General features: G+C 36.9%; 1 protein-coding gene across 7 annotated transcripts in view; it reads right to left on the reverse strand.

The window, feature by feature from the left end:
- Nucleotides 1-15,130, reverse strand: part of HEATR5A (HEAT repeat containing 5A) — a 64,714-nt gene extending 49,584 nt beyond the window's left edge. For 4 of the 7 annotated variants that reach the window (XM_061998916.1, XM_061998915.1, XM_061998912.1 and 1 more), the window contains exons 1-4: nucleotides 15,004-15,130; nucleotides 7,106-7,184; nucleotides 5,379-5,639; nucleotides 4,189-4,400 (exon numbers count right to left, since the gene is read on the reverse strand). In XM_061998916.1, coding sequence (XP_061854900.1) covers nucleotides 4,189-4,400; nucleotides 5,379-5,504 — 338 coding nt within the window. In that variant the 5' untranslated portion in view covers nucleotides 5,505-5,639; nucleotides 7,106-7,184; nucleotides 15,004-15,130. Of the gene's footprint in view, nucleotides 1-4,188; nucleotides 4,401-5,378; nucleotides 5,640-7,105; nucleotides 7,185-14,229; nucleotides 14,271-14,846; nucleotides 14,951-15,003 lie in introns of those variants that run through there. The other 3 variants (XM_061998914.1, XM_061998913.1, XM_061998917.1) reach the window with 3 other exon arrangements.
- Nucleotides 15,131-15,808: the final 678 nt, after the last annotated feature.

Below are 15,808 nucleotides of genomic sequence, written 5' to 3' on the forward strand. Positions count from 1 at the left end.
GTGCTAGGAAAAATGCAGACATAAGGGTTCAGAAAATAACTGGAACAATACAAGAATTCAGGTAATACAATCTTCCAATAAATTTTACAATAGAAATATAATTTTTGTATCCACTTTTAAACATTAATTTCTAGCTAAGCATGCCCTGTATCATGTAGTCTATGGCACTGTGCTACAGCAGATGCTGCTAGGAGTAGCCAGGGACAGGTTTATTTATAGCTTGATGGTCAATAGTATGCTGTAAATGGTCTAGCAATTGAAATTCTTTAATTTAAGTATAATATGTATAATACATTTATAATATAATATAAAATAAAAGTATAAGCATATGTCCTTTTTACCGCACACAGATTCTGAATTTAGTTTCCAGGTGAAATACCTGACAACTGGAGTCTGTGTACTCATTGGCATCACCTTTAGCAAAAGCAAAAATTAATAAATATTGAGAAAAAAAACCACATTGCTTAATTAATGAGTGTTTCCACAAATAACTCATTAAAGAAAACACTTCACTTTCATATTGACAGATGTCTAACTGAACCCATTAAAGATATTATTTCTTTTTTCCTTATATTCATAAAATTAATCAGCTTTCAGCTCTTTGGCCAGACACTGCTCAGCACTTCCTTCAACAAAACTTATTCCCCAACTGAATTCAAGTTTCACATAAAGAATTCTAATTCGTATAAAAATTCTAATATTACATAGTGAAGATATTCTTAAATGCATTTTTCTAATTAATGATAACAGTAATTCCCTAAATGACAGAGCACAATAAGAAACCCAAAACTTATTTTATTTCTTAGCATAACAAAATCTTGTTTTCATTCAAGCAACATTTTTCATTATTGCTTTTATCCAACTTGGTACACACCAATAGTTTGAAGTTTACTTTTGTTCACGATGTGGCTGGGCATAAAATTATAATTGCACCAACTTAACAATAAATTCATCAGTCCTCTTTAATTAGACACTTTAATTAGCTTCAAGTCTAAGTTATATATATGTCCTGTCATAATCCAAAGAAGGACTATTTAACAAACATATACCAAAAAAATATCCCCAAGTCAGAACCATCTTATCACATCATGGTATACCTGCAAACACTCTTACATGGTTGGCTGTGCTGCCATCTGCCTATGAAAGTCAATCATTATTGAATATTAATTTCTAGCAACAAAGTGGCAATATTTATTGATGAGTAACATCTAGCCAACTAAAGATGAGAGTCCAGCTACTTCTGCTCATCAATATTGAAGTTTCTACAAAAGTTCAAAGCATAGCACTCAAAGAGCTCTTCTGATTGCCTTCTAGGATTTTATCATTACTCTATCTATGCCTTTTTCCGTAAGTTTTTCTTTACTAAGTCTGAACCGTATTAACTACTGAGTCACTTGATCTGTCAAATCACAAGCAACAACCAGCAGTTTCCAAGGAAGCCTATAAATTCATAGGAGTTTTGCTTGGAAAAGCTTTTCTGCCTGTGTTTTTTCTCCCTGGCAGCATACCTCCATTTTGATATACAATTCTATAAGATAAATTTAGGTTTTTTTCTCTCAAATTTTGCCTTAGCAAATTGTACTTGGAAAGCTACTAACAAAAATGCAAAACTAAAACACTTTAACATGTGGTAAAACAGTACTGAGATTGCCTAGTGGATATTTTTTAAACTTTGTAATTTCAGGTAATAAGTTGTATTAATACTGCACAAGTTATTTATCTGATCTGATATAGCATTCACATCACACTCAATTTCAGTAGATGAGCACCTAACTATGGTTCTGTTTAAAATGCTTGCCTAAACCAATTTTATCTTTCACTTATATGAAAGAAGAAAAATGATCATTTATGAGATAAAAGAATAATTCACTGGAAACTGTATTTATAAGAGTTTCCAGGTAAATCAACACATTGTGAACAATGATGGCGAAGTGTTGGTACCAGATAACATGGGCATGTATTCTAAATAAAGACAGAAGTCAAACAAAGATAACACTTCAATCACAACTTTTAAAAAAAGCAGTCTTTCCTCATAGAACACCAAGTATTCCCTATACTTGCAGTCCAAGATGACAGATTTTACTCTATGAAGGGTTTTGTAGTTCCAGTCATTTCTATGTAGCCTATTGATTCTGTGCGAGTACTGTAAGAAATCCCCTTTTCAAACCTTCTTTGAAGCAAACCATTATTTTACTGCCACATTTTTCTCCACTTCATCTATTTCCTCTGCTCACTACATACCCATCAGGATTATAAACACTGCCACCTCTCTTTTTCCCCCTTACAGCTTCTTCTCCATCTTCTGACTCTGCCATTTCTGACTTACTGCCAACAGACTCCATCACCTTTCCTTGCTATGCCAACATGATCCTCCTCCCTCCATACAGCTCTGTTCCATACTGCAACTCACCTATAACCTTAATGTCTCTCACTGTTGAGGAGCCAGTAGTACAGCAGTAATTTACTTTGCAGGACTAAGATCTTTTCTATAAAAGTTATTCTGACTCCAAAGACTGCACAAGAGGTCAATTGGAACAAAAGAAAACAAAAACCAAAAAGTATACATTTGACTCCTTGCAAAAATCTGTTTTCAGGAAAGTTCATTACTTGTCAGAAACAAGATTAGCAGGTGAAGCAAAGGAGAAATACAGATTCTACTCTGTATATTAATTAATGCGCAATGATGTTTTACTATGTCTACCTTTAATTTTCTTCACTATAGTGAAAGATGTGCATTGTTTCAGGAATTAAGGTTATTCATAATATTTCTGCACCTTAAGATTTATTTCACATCCTGCAACAACATTTCATGTCTATCTCTTCTATTGGCTAGGCTTTAGGTGTTTAGTTACAAACATTTCTGATGCCTCTAACTAACTATATCCAGTTTCCCAGTTGGATTAAGGAATGTACTAAATAACTGTATTTTGTACCTGGAGTTGCACTTGTCTGTTTTACTGTTCCTCTTAGCATTTCCTTCTCTTTGCTTTTCAAACACCTGGTCCCTCATAACTGTTACCTATTGCTGGTATTCTCTCTGGCCTGATTTTCAGTAGCTACCAACTGTCCTCGGCCTTTCCGCTTCCCGACGCACATGTAAAACATCTAATACTATCACATTCCTGGGTTTATTATGTATCTTGTTGTTGTGAACTCTGATGTATCATGTTAAGTCAATATTTTCTTTACTGATGTTAAATAAGTTACTTGTGAAAAGCTTTCTTCATTTTTTCTGGTAAAAAAACAACATTTGTTTGACTTCTCATAAAGCACAGTTAATTCAATATGGCAATATGTAGTGCAAGCTGGTTTTGTCCCCTCACTGAACAAAAACATGAAGCATAAACTGGCCTCAGTTTACTCTGTTAAAGCATACTGTGGTCACTATAGTTCTGAACAACTGCAACAAGTTTTAGCATTCTTGCAATCCTAAATAAATTAATTTAGCTTCATGTTCAAATCACTCCATGCATTTCTTTCTAGTAGATCCAGTAAATACTAGCTAGCTAGGTAGGTCAAATGTTATCCTGATACATGCAACACTGACTCCCATCAGCCACCAAATGGCCTCTGCATTAAATGCTTCAAAAATGATGTGGTTTTAAAATCAATCACATTCAAATGCTTTATGTTATATTTCTGTGAATTGTAATATGAAACTTCTGAACAAGGAAGACAAAATTTAAGCTTGTTAAACTTTCAAAGGGCAATTTATGTTTTAAAGTTTTTATCTGAATTTTTTTTCTCCCAACATGCAATTGAATTTCTTACTTAAAACTTTCCCATAAAGATACAGAAAGGAAGATATAAAATGATACACCATCACTCCATTCTGAATGGAAGGTAGCACATACTAAAGAATTTAAATAAAATTGTTATAATCGCCCGAGGGAAGGAAGCAATTTGAATTTGCTTTCAGGTTTCAGTTGAATTCAGTTTCTCTTTCTAATACTCAAGTCTAAAAATTTTTGAGATGTAATATCATAGAAAAAAATTATTCTTACAGCTGGATACACCTACAATAATGATACTAATCAGGGAAGTTCCCAAATTCTGTGTATAATATGGTACAAAGCTCTAATGGGCAGAAACAAGGGAGTATATCCATTCCTATATTAACCTTTCACCATGTAAATCTGTCTTTTGTTATTATTAGATTTGAAGTTTGGGGTTAAAAAAAATACTTACAGTTTTGTAGGCAGATAACTTGGTGAATCATCTTTACTCCGAATGAGTTCATTGCATTTGTCAATTGTTTGGTAAACAGAAAAAGTGTCTCCAGTGCTATAAAGTACGGCTAAATTCTTGGCAACAAGTCGTCTGGTAGGAGGTCCTGGTGAATTGTTTAATAAAGAAGTCAGCTGTTCAACCAGTTTCTTCTGATTTTCCCTTATATCAGCCTGGAAATAAAGTCAGTAACCACTGAAGTTTAGAAGATAATTAACAATAATTACCTACTTTTCATTATTACCCTTGTGATAATCTGACATTCTCAATTAAAAACAATCATTTTATTGCATCTTTCTACTTAAAGCCATCTCAAACGTCAATATTTTATTATTCTTAAAAAAATAAGTCACATTTTTCAGAATAAATTTTTTTCTAGTAGAATTTCAAGTGTATTTTGCCTACGGCATTTGTATATATCTCAACAAAACAAAATTTCCTTTTCTTGCTTCTGTTATGCTTGTTTTAAAATAAAACGATGGGAATATAGTAAATTAAGTAGTAAAAAAGAACTTTAGCAGAGTTTCAAGAAGTTGACCATTAGAAAGGAAAAAGCTTCCCTTTTAAAACGAGTATTTTAGTTTTGTACCATTTTTTAAAAATGGTCTTTAAAAAAATTAAATTAGCTATTTCATTTACCTATTTTAACACAATTTATCTCTTAAATAGCATTGTCCTTGTTGACTTACTGTTACATTTCCATATATCTTACTTAATATACACTAAACAGTAAAATAAACAATTGGAGAGTTGGCTCAAAACCAATGTTTCATCATTTGATTAGTAAAATAAAAAAACAAAGAGAAAGACGTTACACTCTTGCCTGTTAGAGAACTACCAAATAATTGTGCCATGCCAGGTGGAAGCACGACTGCCACTCTTGACCATGGGGTTGCAAAATCTTCCAGTAACACTTTGAGTTAAAAACAATTAAAAGTTGCTTTCCTTGGACAAGTGGCTCTGTCACTTGAATGGCTGTGACCAAAAACTTTTACATTTAGAAACCTCCTGCAAATACTGAACATCCTTTCATTGTATGGATATAAAATGTATGAAGTAAATGAAATTGAACATTGCTCTTTAGTAAAAAACCAGAAAAGACAGAGAAATAGCTCTATAATGTGATTTTTCTTCTCAAGTCTCATACTTACTCTGCTGGTCACTGGTAAAAGTTTTTCCAAAAACTGCAACCATTCAAAAATGAACTCTGCTTTTTGAAATCCATCAAGCTGGTTATATGCCTCTTCATTAAGCAGTAAACTGTGAGCTAATTCCATTCCTTGAAATTTTCTTCAAATCTCTCCTTAAACACCACAGAGTAAAAACCCCCGAAGAACTACCAGAAATGTGCTAATCAATCAGGTATTTTCTTCATCATTAATATCTGGTGACTGAATCAGAAGTCTGAACATCTACAAAAACAGTTAAAAAAAAAAAAAACTAAAGAATCAGCAATCACATTGTATTCATTAAAAAAAATATAGTAGTTTTATTCAGGTGGCTTTAGTAACAATGTTTTTGGAAATGACATAATGGCATTGATGTAATATTCCAATTAAAGTTAAATATACTCCAGAATACATCAGAAGAGCTCTCACCGAACTGCTATTTTTCCTTCATCTTCTTAGACATAGAGTGTTCTAGTATCTGATTATATATGTACACCTCAAAGTAATGACTAACTGTCCCCAAACACATTGACTTCTGCTATCTAGAACTAAGTGCGCACAGGCAGTATCCTACACATAATAAACTTTCTAGTTATATTCACAAATATAAATGCTAATGTATCATTCAAACACTTCGTGTATTCTCAATATCAAGCAAGGCATAAAGTAAAACTAGAACTTTACTGATGAAAAACGCTCTTTAAAAAAAAACCAAACAAACAAAACAAAAAAAAATCCGAAACAACACCAAACCTGAAAAAAGAATGTTTCAAAAACTCAAAGTTCAAAATAAGTTAGGTTTTACTTTTGTCTCTTAGAGTATTTTGAGAATTTTTCACTTTGTTGATCAGCATAACTAGAAGCAAACCAAGATGAAGATTATATTTAACGCTAACATTTGCCACCACCACCATTTTAATGCCATATAGCCTCAAACTACAAAATATAATATTCTGTGAGCTTTGCAAATAAAAATAGTCAAGGACATTCTGGTATAATGTCAATCATATTTTGAAGTCCCAAACAAATTATTATTTCCAGAAGTCATTGAGACTGCTGAACATATATTTTTTCCTACACAGCAAAATATTATATTGTAAAATGATCCACCAAAGAGTAAATGCAAAGCAAAGTTAAATAATTCAGTACTCAGGTTGTCATCAAATGCAGAGGAGAAGGTTACCTTTACTAGTTTCTATATATTTTTATGCAAAACTTACTTAAAAAGGAAATTAGTCCCATCTAATTTACTATAACGAGTCAACACTTCAAATTTACCTTAAATACCAGGCAGCTTGACAAAGTACCACACTATAAAATGACAAGCAGAGATAAATATACATACCTCATTATATCTATACGTATTTTATCTGCCTAGGTACATAGATATTCATAATTTACCAGTTATCTCACTCACAGGACATTTACAGAACTCAACTATATCCTCACATTTTTTGCAACATACAAATAAAAGTACGATTAGGTATTTGAGTAGAGTTTAAATACTTCTCAGCATGGTAATTACATGTACAGGAAACAAACACTTCTTTTTTTACCACCCAAGCCCTGTTCTAATGTCTACCATCTCTAAATCACCTACTACCGCAGAAACTGATCCAACTTACTTATCTATTTGAGGATTACAACTCTTAGTTGTTTTCTCCAACTGAAAAGATCAGATTGTTGACAGACAATGGCACTTAACTTACCCAGTAGATTTCTCCTCATTGTAAAAACTGTCCCTCCGCTGCTTCAGATTCTCAGGTAAGACATCAAGAACAAGATTTTCTAGAAAAAAAAACAACACAAAGATCAACTTTAAGAAAGCACATAAGTGTCTATTCTACAGAAACAATAATTCCAAAGGCTTGTGATACTGACCTTTTGTTTAATAGCTCACCAAAAAGGCACTAGACTGGAGCTCCACAAAAATGAGTTCTTTTTAACTGGGCAGACCCACCATATTTGTCATACAATTTGGTTCATTTCACTACTGAAATCACCTTTCTTATTTCTGTTAACTCAGTTTCATTCTAAACCAAAAAAAAGTAAGCTCAAACAGCATAATACCATAATTATTCTCTAGAAACATTCCAGTGCCTTCAGAAAGACCTACATGACTTGAACACATATAAAAAAGCGTAGGTGTAAAATATTTATTATATTAGTCTGGAATGCTGTCATAAATAACTATATCCTTACCATTATGTGACTTTTTTTTTACTACAGCATATTAATTTTGCAGTCAAACTGGAGAACGATGCAAAAGGTACCATGTTTACAAGTCTATGCATAAGCAGAACACAAGCACAGAATGTGGAGACAAGCTGCATTTGATTAATAATAATTACATCCCTGTGATGTATCCAAGATGATACTATACATTTTCTACGTGCAGAAGAAAACATCAAACTAAACATAATTCAAGCAGACACAAGTGCAACTTTGCTTGAATTAGAAGCACGGCATAGCCATGCAGTGGGCTAGGAAGCATGATGAAAGATTAAATATTACGCCAGTGGTTGGGGGTAATACAGCTTCTTGAACATCATCCCACACTTGTGAATTGACACAAATACAACCTAAGCATATAAAGATGCATCTGTATTTATAAGAAACCCTTGTTTAATTGAATGAAACATTAAATTTTCTAGCTAGCATGATGCAATATCCTGTTTGTATTTTCTTAAGGGAAGTGAAGATTTACTTTCACATCATTGCTACAAGAACAGATGAATCAAAAATCTCCCTTTTTTGCTATGAGGTAAGTTTATTTTACATTTATACTATGCTACAAAAATGTCACAAAGATTTATTGCACAAGGCAGAAGCTGTTCCTACTTATTACTGATTGCCAGTTGCCAGTTTGTAGGATTGTTCAAGATTGATCAGGAAAGAACTCAGAAAAGCACTGAGAACAAGCACTAGATAGAATGCTGTCCTGTAAAGTCAAAGGCATGTAGGGTGAATCAAACATTAAAAGGCAAAAGCGGTTGAGTTTTGAAAGCTTCTGACAAACCTCAACGAGAGAAAAAAAGACGACTTGCAGTCTTCTTGAAATAAAAAGGTGACTGAACCAAGGTAAGACTGATTTGAATACCTGTCTTCAGCAACTGGTTTTAAATGTGAGAACCAACAGATCATCCATAACAAAGCTATAACAGAGCAAAAAAACTAAAATAGATCTGCTATGTGTATCATTTGTACTGAGATAGGTAATCTCCTCTGGCTTTAAAAGCTGAGTACAGCAGTCCACAGACTGCTGTTTTTCTTTTACTTGGAAGTCTAAGACAAAAAATGAACACAACAAATTAAAAGCTATAAGCAATAGGGGAAACTTAATGAACTTTACTTTCCTCTTTTCTTCCACCCCATGGCATATTTTGTCTCTTCATTATAAAGTGGGGGAGGGGGAAGTAACCTGCAATAAAGCGGACTCCTAACTGATCCCTGACTTTAAAAAGTTAGCCTTTAAATTATGACTCATTACTGCAAGGAAGATAAGCACAAGTAATGGAAACTACCACATAATCAAGTATGTACTTACAGATTTATTTTAAGATTTCTCACATTCAATCTCTTGTTCCAGCAGTTTGTCTCTCTTTGCCAGCAATAAGTGCTGCTCAAACAGACATCAGATCAACTTCAGCTCTCTTTAGTATGTAGTGATGAAAATCAAGTGCAATTCAACTAATTATTTAGATTTTTCTAACTTCACAAGTATTAAAAAAATTCTACATTAAATCTGACATAAAGCATAAAGATAATACAGCTGTGGATTCAATTTTGTACCAAAGACTAGTCTATCAGAGAAGTAAAAAGGATATTCTTCTAATAAATGACCACTGTTACTCATCATCAGTAATGAGTAATAGTAAAAAATGAGTAATGAGTAAAACGAAAAAATAACCAGTAATAATTACCAGTGTTTTCATAACAGTTGCTATTTGGCTGACTACACCACCAATGCCATAACCATTCCACTGCTGAGAAACAGAGATGAAATACATTCATTAGCTTCCAGTTATCCTTCACTACATTGCAGTGGTATTTTAACTGACTTCAAATTCATATTTTTTTCCTCAGAAATCTATCTAACAAATGAACCAATAAATTTAAGGGAAAGCCTTCCAGCCTGTCACGTTTATTCTAGCCATTAACAGTTCAGATCAATGTTACTCCTGCAGCACTGTTTTAAAAGTTTAATGGGATGATCGTTACCCATGCATCTGAGCTGACTGCAACGAATCAATGCTCAAGTCTATGTTAAGCCCTTGCACATACCTGTTTACAGTGTCTCCCAAGCACAGACAAAACTCCTCGAGCTAACTTCTGACCAGAGAAACCAAGTAGGATGGGTTTTTTTTTTTTTTACAGTTGGGCCGAAAATTCACCCTAGAGCACTGCGCAAATTCAACTACTAAAGAATGAAACATACACCAAAATCCAATAGTTACTGTGTATCACTTCTGCTAGCTGGCAAACATAAAGAGGTGGGGAGGTCTCCAGAAGCCAAGAAGCGCAGGATGGAACTCCCAGAAACTTCAAATAGAGACCTGATTGCCCAGTGAATAAAGGACTGTGTTATCTTCTCTTGTAATCTATCTGGAATCTATAGCACACAGAAAAAAATCTAATTTAAATAAACCACAATGACAGACTCTCAATAATTTGATAGTAAATTAAGTAAGAACTGAAGATCCAGCTCAGATGAGCTTGGAGTTTAGAAAATCCAATGAAGTGGAATATTGAACAGCTAAAAAAAGGTATTTATTATTACTTGGAAGACAGAGATGCCTTTGTTTACTTATAGACTTTTACTAACTCTTGCCAACTAACACACAGAAGCAAAAACTCTGCCTCAGAATCTTCAGTAAGACAAAGCAAAGCTAAATATAATCATCAGCAGAAGTATGTCAGTATTCCAATACCTTTTGTGTGGCAGGATCATCAGCATTCAGCAAACTTTGTGTCTTTTCTCTATACACAAAAGCCTTAAACTTTGTGCTTGGCAAGGCCACGTGAAGCAATGGCAGGTAACTGCTGGTCTCAGCATTAACATTAGCCTCTCTGTGCACATTTTACATTCAACAGTACTAATCACTCTTGGCCTTTCATCCAACTGAAAAAAAAAAGCTGAGAATTTCACGCGCCTTTTCACTGCTTTCTCGTATTTAGTTTCAAAGAAAAGCTACAAATAAATGTAGGGTATTTTATTACCAACATATCAAGAGATGGAGACAAAACAGAGAAAATTAACTCCCCTGAAGACTCTTACATTAGTAGAACTGCTACATTTCATTGAGTAAACCCTTGATGAGAAGTACTATAAAGAGGTTATGAAACCAGAGTCCAGTCTTTCAATGCATACACACATATGCTTGAACTTAACAGTGATCTATCTCATCAGTTTGGACTAAATTACTTCTTGGCATCAAATTGACTTGACTGCATTTCATTCAGAATTAATATACAGCCATAAGAATGTCAGGTATTTTGCAGTTGTATGTCCTATTGGTCATCACCAGGAAATTTGAAGCCAAACATGGAGAAGATGGGACTAACAGTGACATTCGACAGCAGTTTGCAAGAACAGGCCACAGGAGAAAGTCATCACAAGACCACAACTGAGGGTACACGGCCACGAAGTAAAAGGTTCACAATTTTAAGTCTTTTAAGTCGAGTAGAACTGTAGCTCAGAACTGTAACTGTAACTCTTAGTGTCAGATTTTAAGTGCACTAGCATGTGAAAAACACACTGGACAGTAAATCTTACAGTTGAGTACTCATACATTTTATTCCATATTCTGCATTATGTAGTGATTCAGTTGCTCTCACAAAACAAATTATCTTCCTTTTTAAATAAAAAATGTACACACTTGCACCACATGTTTATCCCAAAAAGCAAAAGAGCAATGAAGAGTCTGTTTGACTACGAGCAGTAAAAATAACACAGTTATTGCACAACTATCCATTTCCTCTAAGTACTGCTAAAGATTTCAGACTAGTACAATTTCCACCTAGGTTACGTTTTTGTATGCAATCATCCATCTTAGAAACATGATTCTGAAATCACCAATATTGAAACAAGAACACTTTCTTTCAGACTCTTTGCTTAAGTGTTCTGGATGAATCCATTTACTCCAGGAAAACCATGTATCTATTATATATAATTGAAAATTTGGTTGCATTTACACAGGTATTTGTTAAAGGTGTAATCTGAGTGCATCTTCACATATAGCACCTTCCACTTAGGTCTTGCTATGTTCACCTAGCATGCAGAATGAATATCACACATGGCCAAACAGAATTCTTGTTATTTCCAGAACTACTTTCATCTGTGTTGCAAAACAAAAGGGCTGTATTTTGATGTTTTGCGAACAGGGATGCCTATGCAAAGTACTTGTTCAGTGCCACTGAAACAGTTCAAAACGGCTCATCAAATGTTACTGATTTCCAAGTCTCAGAAGAATCACTTTGTATCTGATAAAGTAACAAAGCTCAACTGCAATAAATATCTAACTGAAAACTATCAGAATCATTGTTCTGGGCTTGCTGGTTTTAAAAATATTCACAGAAAGAATGTGACCACCCACAACCCTCATACATAACAGTGACACTGATAAGAACTACAACACAATATACATTTGCTGAAGTGTGAAAGAAACTACAAGACAATGTCTTCTAGGAACGCTGAATAATTTCTGTGAAGTTTTGAGGACAAAGCTTGACATAATTATACAAAAAATATCCTGAAAGAAAGCGCCTGGAAATGTAATAGCTGTTTTAGCAATGCAAAACATTCCAGACATTTTAAAAACTTGGATTTTGGAAAACATTCATTTGTCGTTTTACTTATCATCACTTCAATTTTTATCTCTACATGAGAAGAACTATTCCAGGAAACCAAGAAACAGCCACATTCAGTTATTGAGAAATAGAAACCAACAATTTCCTGAGCTCCACAGTAGGCGCTACTGGCACACTCTGGTCCCCCCTAGCACCCACAACTCTTGAATATTAGACTCATTTCTGAAAGTTTCAGTCAAAAGATAATCTTGGCTCCATTGTACAGACCTCAGAACATTATTTTATTTACAGACAACTTGACAAACAGCAAACAAATAATTAACCAATGTTTCTAATAATTACAAAAACAGTATTGTATCTGGGAATGTGATTCTGACAAAGTAAGTTTAAAAGGCAATTTTTTTCCCCCAAAAATTTGACTAACAAAACTTCAGAAAGCAACAGCTAGCTAGCTCTAGTCTGAATAAAAATGCATAGAACGCTTTGGTTTCTTTGGTTTGTTTCTTTAAACGTTTGAAAGGTGGCATTATAACAAGCACATTAAAATCTCTGAATTATAAACATCCATCTAAATCCTACTAATAATGGCAATATGTGTCTGAACATAACTTTATTCCTGACAATGCTGCAGACAATATTGTTTATCCAATATAAGCAAAACACATCACACTGAGTATACTGATGGATGCATGTGTGTGTGTGTGTACCATTAAGGTAAACATTGAATCCAGCCTAGCTTAGCATTAAATTAAACCATATGAAATTCTTTTGCTGAACATATCCTAAAGTCTTGTAAAAGTATACTTATTTTTCCTGAAAATCATTATGACTAGCATAGTACTAGTTTAACCTATACCATGGCTAGACTCCAACTGCACTGAAACACACCAACACAGAAATTCAGCAGCAGCAGAAGCCCTCACAAGTGCAGACTCTGCAGGAGTTTGGCAGATCACAGACCATACTACCCTGACATACCTCACTGCCATGGTTGAATCTCTAGATATTTTAAATAGCTGCTCCCCAAACAAAACTCCAAAACAGCTCAAAAAAACGTAACTGTGTAGAGATTTCAATGCCTTTGTTTGTTTGTCTGCAATGGAGATGTAGACATAGTTCATGTCTTTTTTAAAGTTCTGCTTCCTCAAAACCAGTAAACACTGCAATGGTAGAAACTATACAGAACAAACATCCCCCAATCTAAAAATGTTTTCTGTGAGGTGTTTCCAACCTCCTGCCTCATTCTGATGTTCTGATTATTATAACAGAAGATCATCCTACACCGATTAACATGTTTTTTGACATGTTGGGATACAACACCATCAACTAGTGAGTAACTCAGATATTTTACTGACAGCAAAACCAATCCCATATTCAAGAATCGAGTGCAAGTTTTCAACGTACTGCTACACTTAGTGTAATATTACACTGACTTCCTCCCTTCCCCGACCTCCTTTTCATTGTGTCAAATCAGCAGGAAAAGAAACCCAAACTCCATTCAGCACACAACCAGAAGCAATCTATCTTCTGCTTCTCAATTGTTATTTCATACACAAGTTGAGAATATTATATATTATGCAGCATGAATATACATCATGGAGCTTGACCATTTCTGAAGACAGGGAAAATATTTCAGGCATGTGAGACTAAAAGAAGTTTAGTGCAATTCAGGGCTATAAACATTTAATCTTACTAACTCAAAACCCAAACTTATAGAAACATTACAACTAATGAATCGAAACTTCCATCAAATTCCATTTATAGTTGCACAAAGCTCAACGTATTTTACTGTATCTGACTTCCTCCTCTCTTATCACTTTTCTACCTACATCTCAATAAACTTTGCTCTTATATTAACTAAATTTACGATACCTATTACTCTTTCCCTCATTCCAAAATGCAAACACTAATGCAACTTTACAGTTTTTACATCCCTCTGCGAATTTTTTACCAGTTACACAGTGTAGACTTCCTTGTTGTTCTATCTGGAGAGCCAGGAATTAAACTGCAAAAGCCTGCATACCTAAATGACCAGTACTGCAACTCTTCCGCAAAAAGTATTCTTAATTACCAGGATTTATATAAAAACAGACATGAAAACCATGCAATCTCGCTGCTAGTGAATGCACCTCCGTCTCTGCAGCCTCAGGATCTGTAACGACCAGAAGTGGGCAAATGCTGTGGTACCTCGCCTACCCCGCAGCTCCTTCCCGCATAACCCCACGCCGGGGCACGGTCACTATCCCGTGACAGCCCGGCGGCGTGGCGGGGCCACATTCGGCCGGCACCACGCGTGTAGCCAGCTCGTCTCAATCAGAAGACCTTTCTTCGCTCCATTCATGAGGGTGAGACCTGCCCCGCAACGCCGGGACAGGACGGAATGGGATGGGACGAGGGAACCCGGGAGCCCCCTGGCCGCCGGCTTTAGAGCCGATTTGTCTGCCTCGCACACCCACCCAAGCGGCTATGGGGTTGATAGGAGTATTTTTCAGGCGAAGGCCTCGGGCAGCCCCAGCCCTCGGCGAGATCCTCGGCCCTTCTGCCCGCCTTCGCACGTCGCCACACCCCGCCCCGAGCCCAGGCATCCCCTGGCGCCCGGCGGGGCGGGCTGGCACCCCGCTGGTTTAGGGTGATCCCCACCCTCTCCGCCCCGGCGGCCCCATGCCGCCTCCGGGCCTTCGCGCTCTAGCTCAGGCGGGTTCCGGAGCTCCCCGCGCCCTCAGGCGCCCGCTCCCCGCCTGCACCGGCGGCTGGGGAGGCAGGACCGACGTCCTTCGCCCCGCCCGCCCTGCCGTACCTGAGCCGGCTCGCCTCGGCTCAGCTTGGCTTGGCGTAGTCCGGCGCGGCTCAGCCTGCCGCGAGGCTCCCGCGCCGCTCTGCGGGGCAGTGGCCGCGCAGCGGTTTCTGCTGCGTCCGCCCGCCCTCCTCCGGCGCGGGGGGGCGGCGGGGGCGTGCGCCCGGGCGACCGCCGCTGCGGCCCGCCGGCGGGGGAGGGCGCCGCCGGCGCTCAGGACTGTGCAATCGGGCCCGGAGCCATCGAGCGCCCGCGGCAATCGACGCGGGCCTCGGCGCTCCGGAGGACGTGATCGGGCCGGGGCAGCGCGTAGCCGTGGCTGCGGACGGAGTCGTTCCGCGGCTCCGCGCTCTGCGGTGCTCCCGCTCGCTGCAGCTGCGTGACGTGGGCACACCCAGGAGCTAGCTTCCCCCTTCGCCCAACAACAACAAAAACTCATCTTGTTAATTTTTTTCTGTAAGATAGCTATGTTTGCTTTGAGGTAGCTCAGGTGGCACCGTTGAGATTTCTGCCTGGTTCTGATCAGAGTCTGTCATGACTTCTGATTTTGACTCCAGCCCACAGACACCCATCTGTGCTTTCTGGAGAGGGACGTTGGCACTGCAGTAACTGAAATCTCCCGTCTGTATTAATAAAAAATTGTCAAACTCAACATTTGCAGAAGTTATTACACTTAGGTTTCACCAGTGTGATATTTGAACCTAAATCTAGGCAGGATTCCAATTCCCAGGGTCAATTCTGTGTCTTACTTACAAGGCCAGACCTGGTCTCTTCCAGGATTTTCACATGGGTTTTTTTTATTACTGTG

This window comes from Colius striatus, chromosome 6 (genome assembly GCF_028858725.1).
Source record: "Colius striatus isolate bColStr4 chromosome 6, bColStr4.1.hap1, whole genome shotgun sequence".
In the NCBI taxonomy this organism is placed as follows: domain Eukaryota; kingdom Metazoa; phylum Chordata; class Aves; order Coliiformes; family Coliidae; genus Colius; species Colius striatus.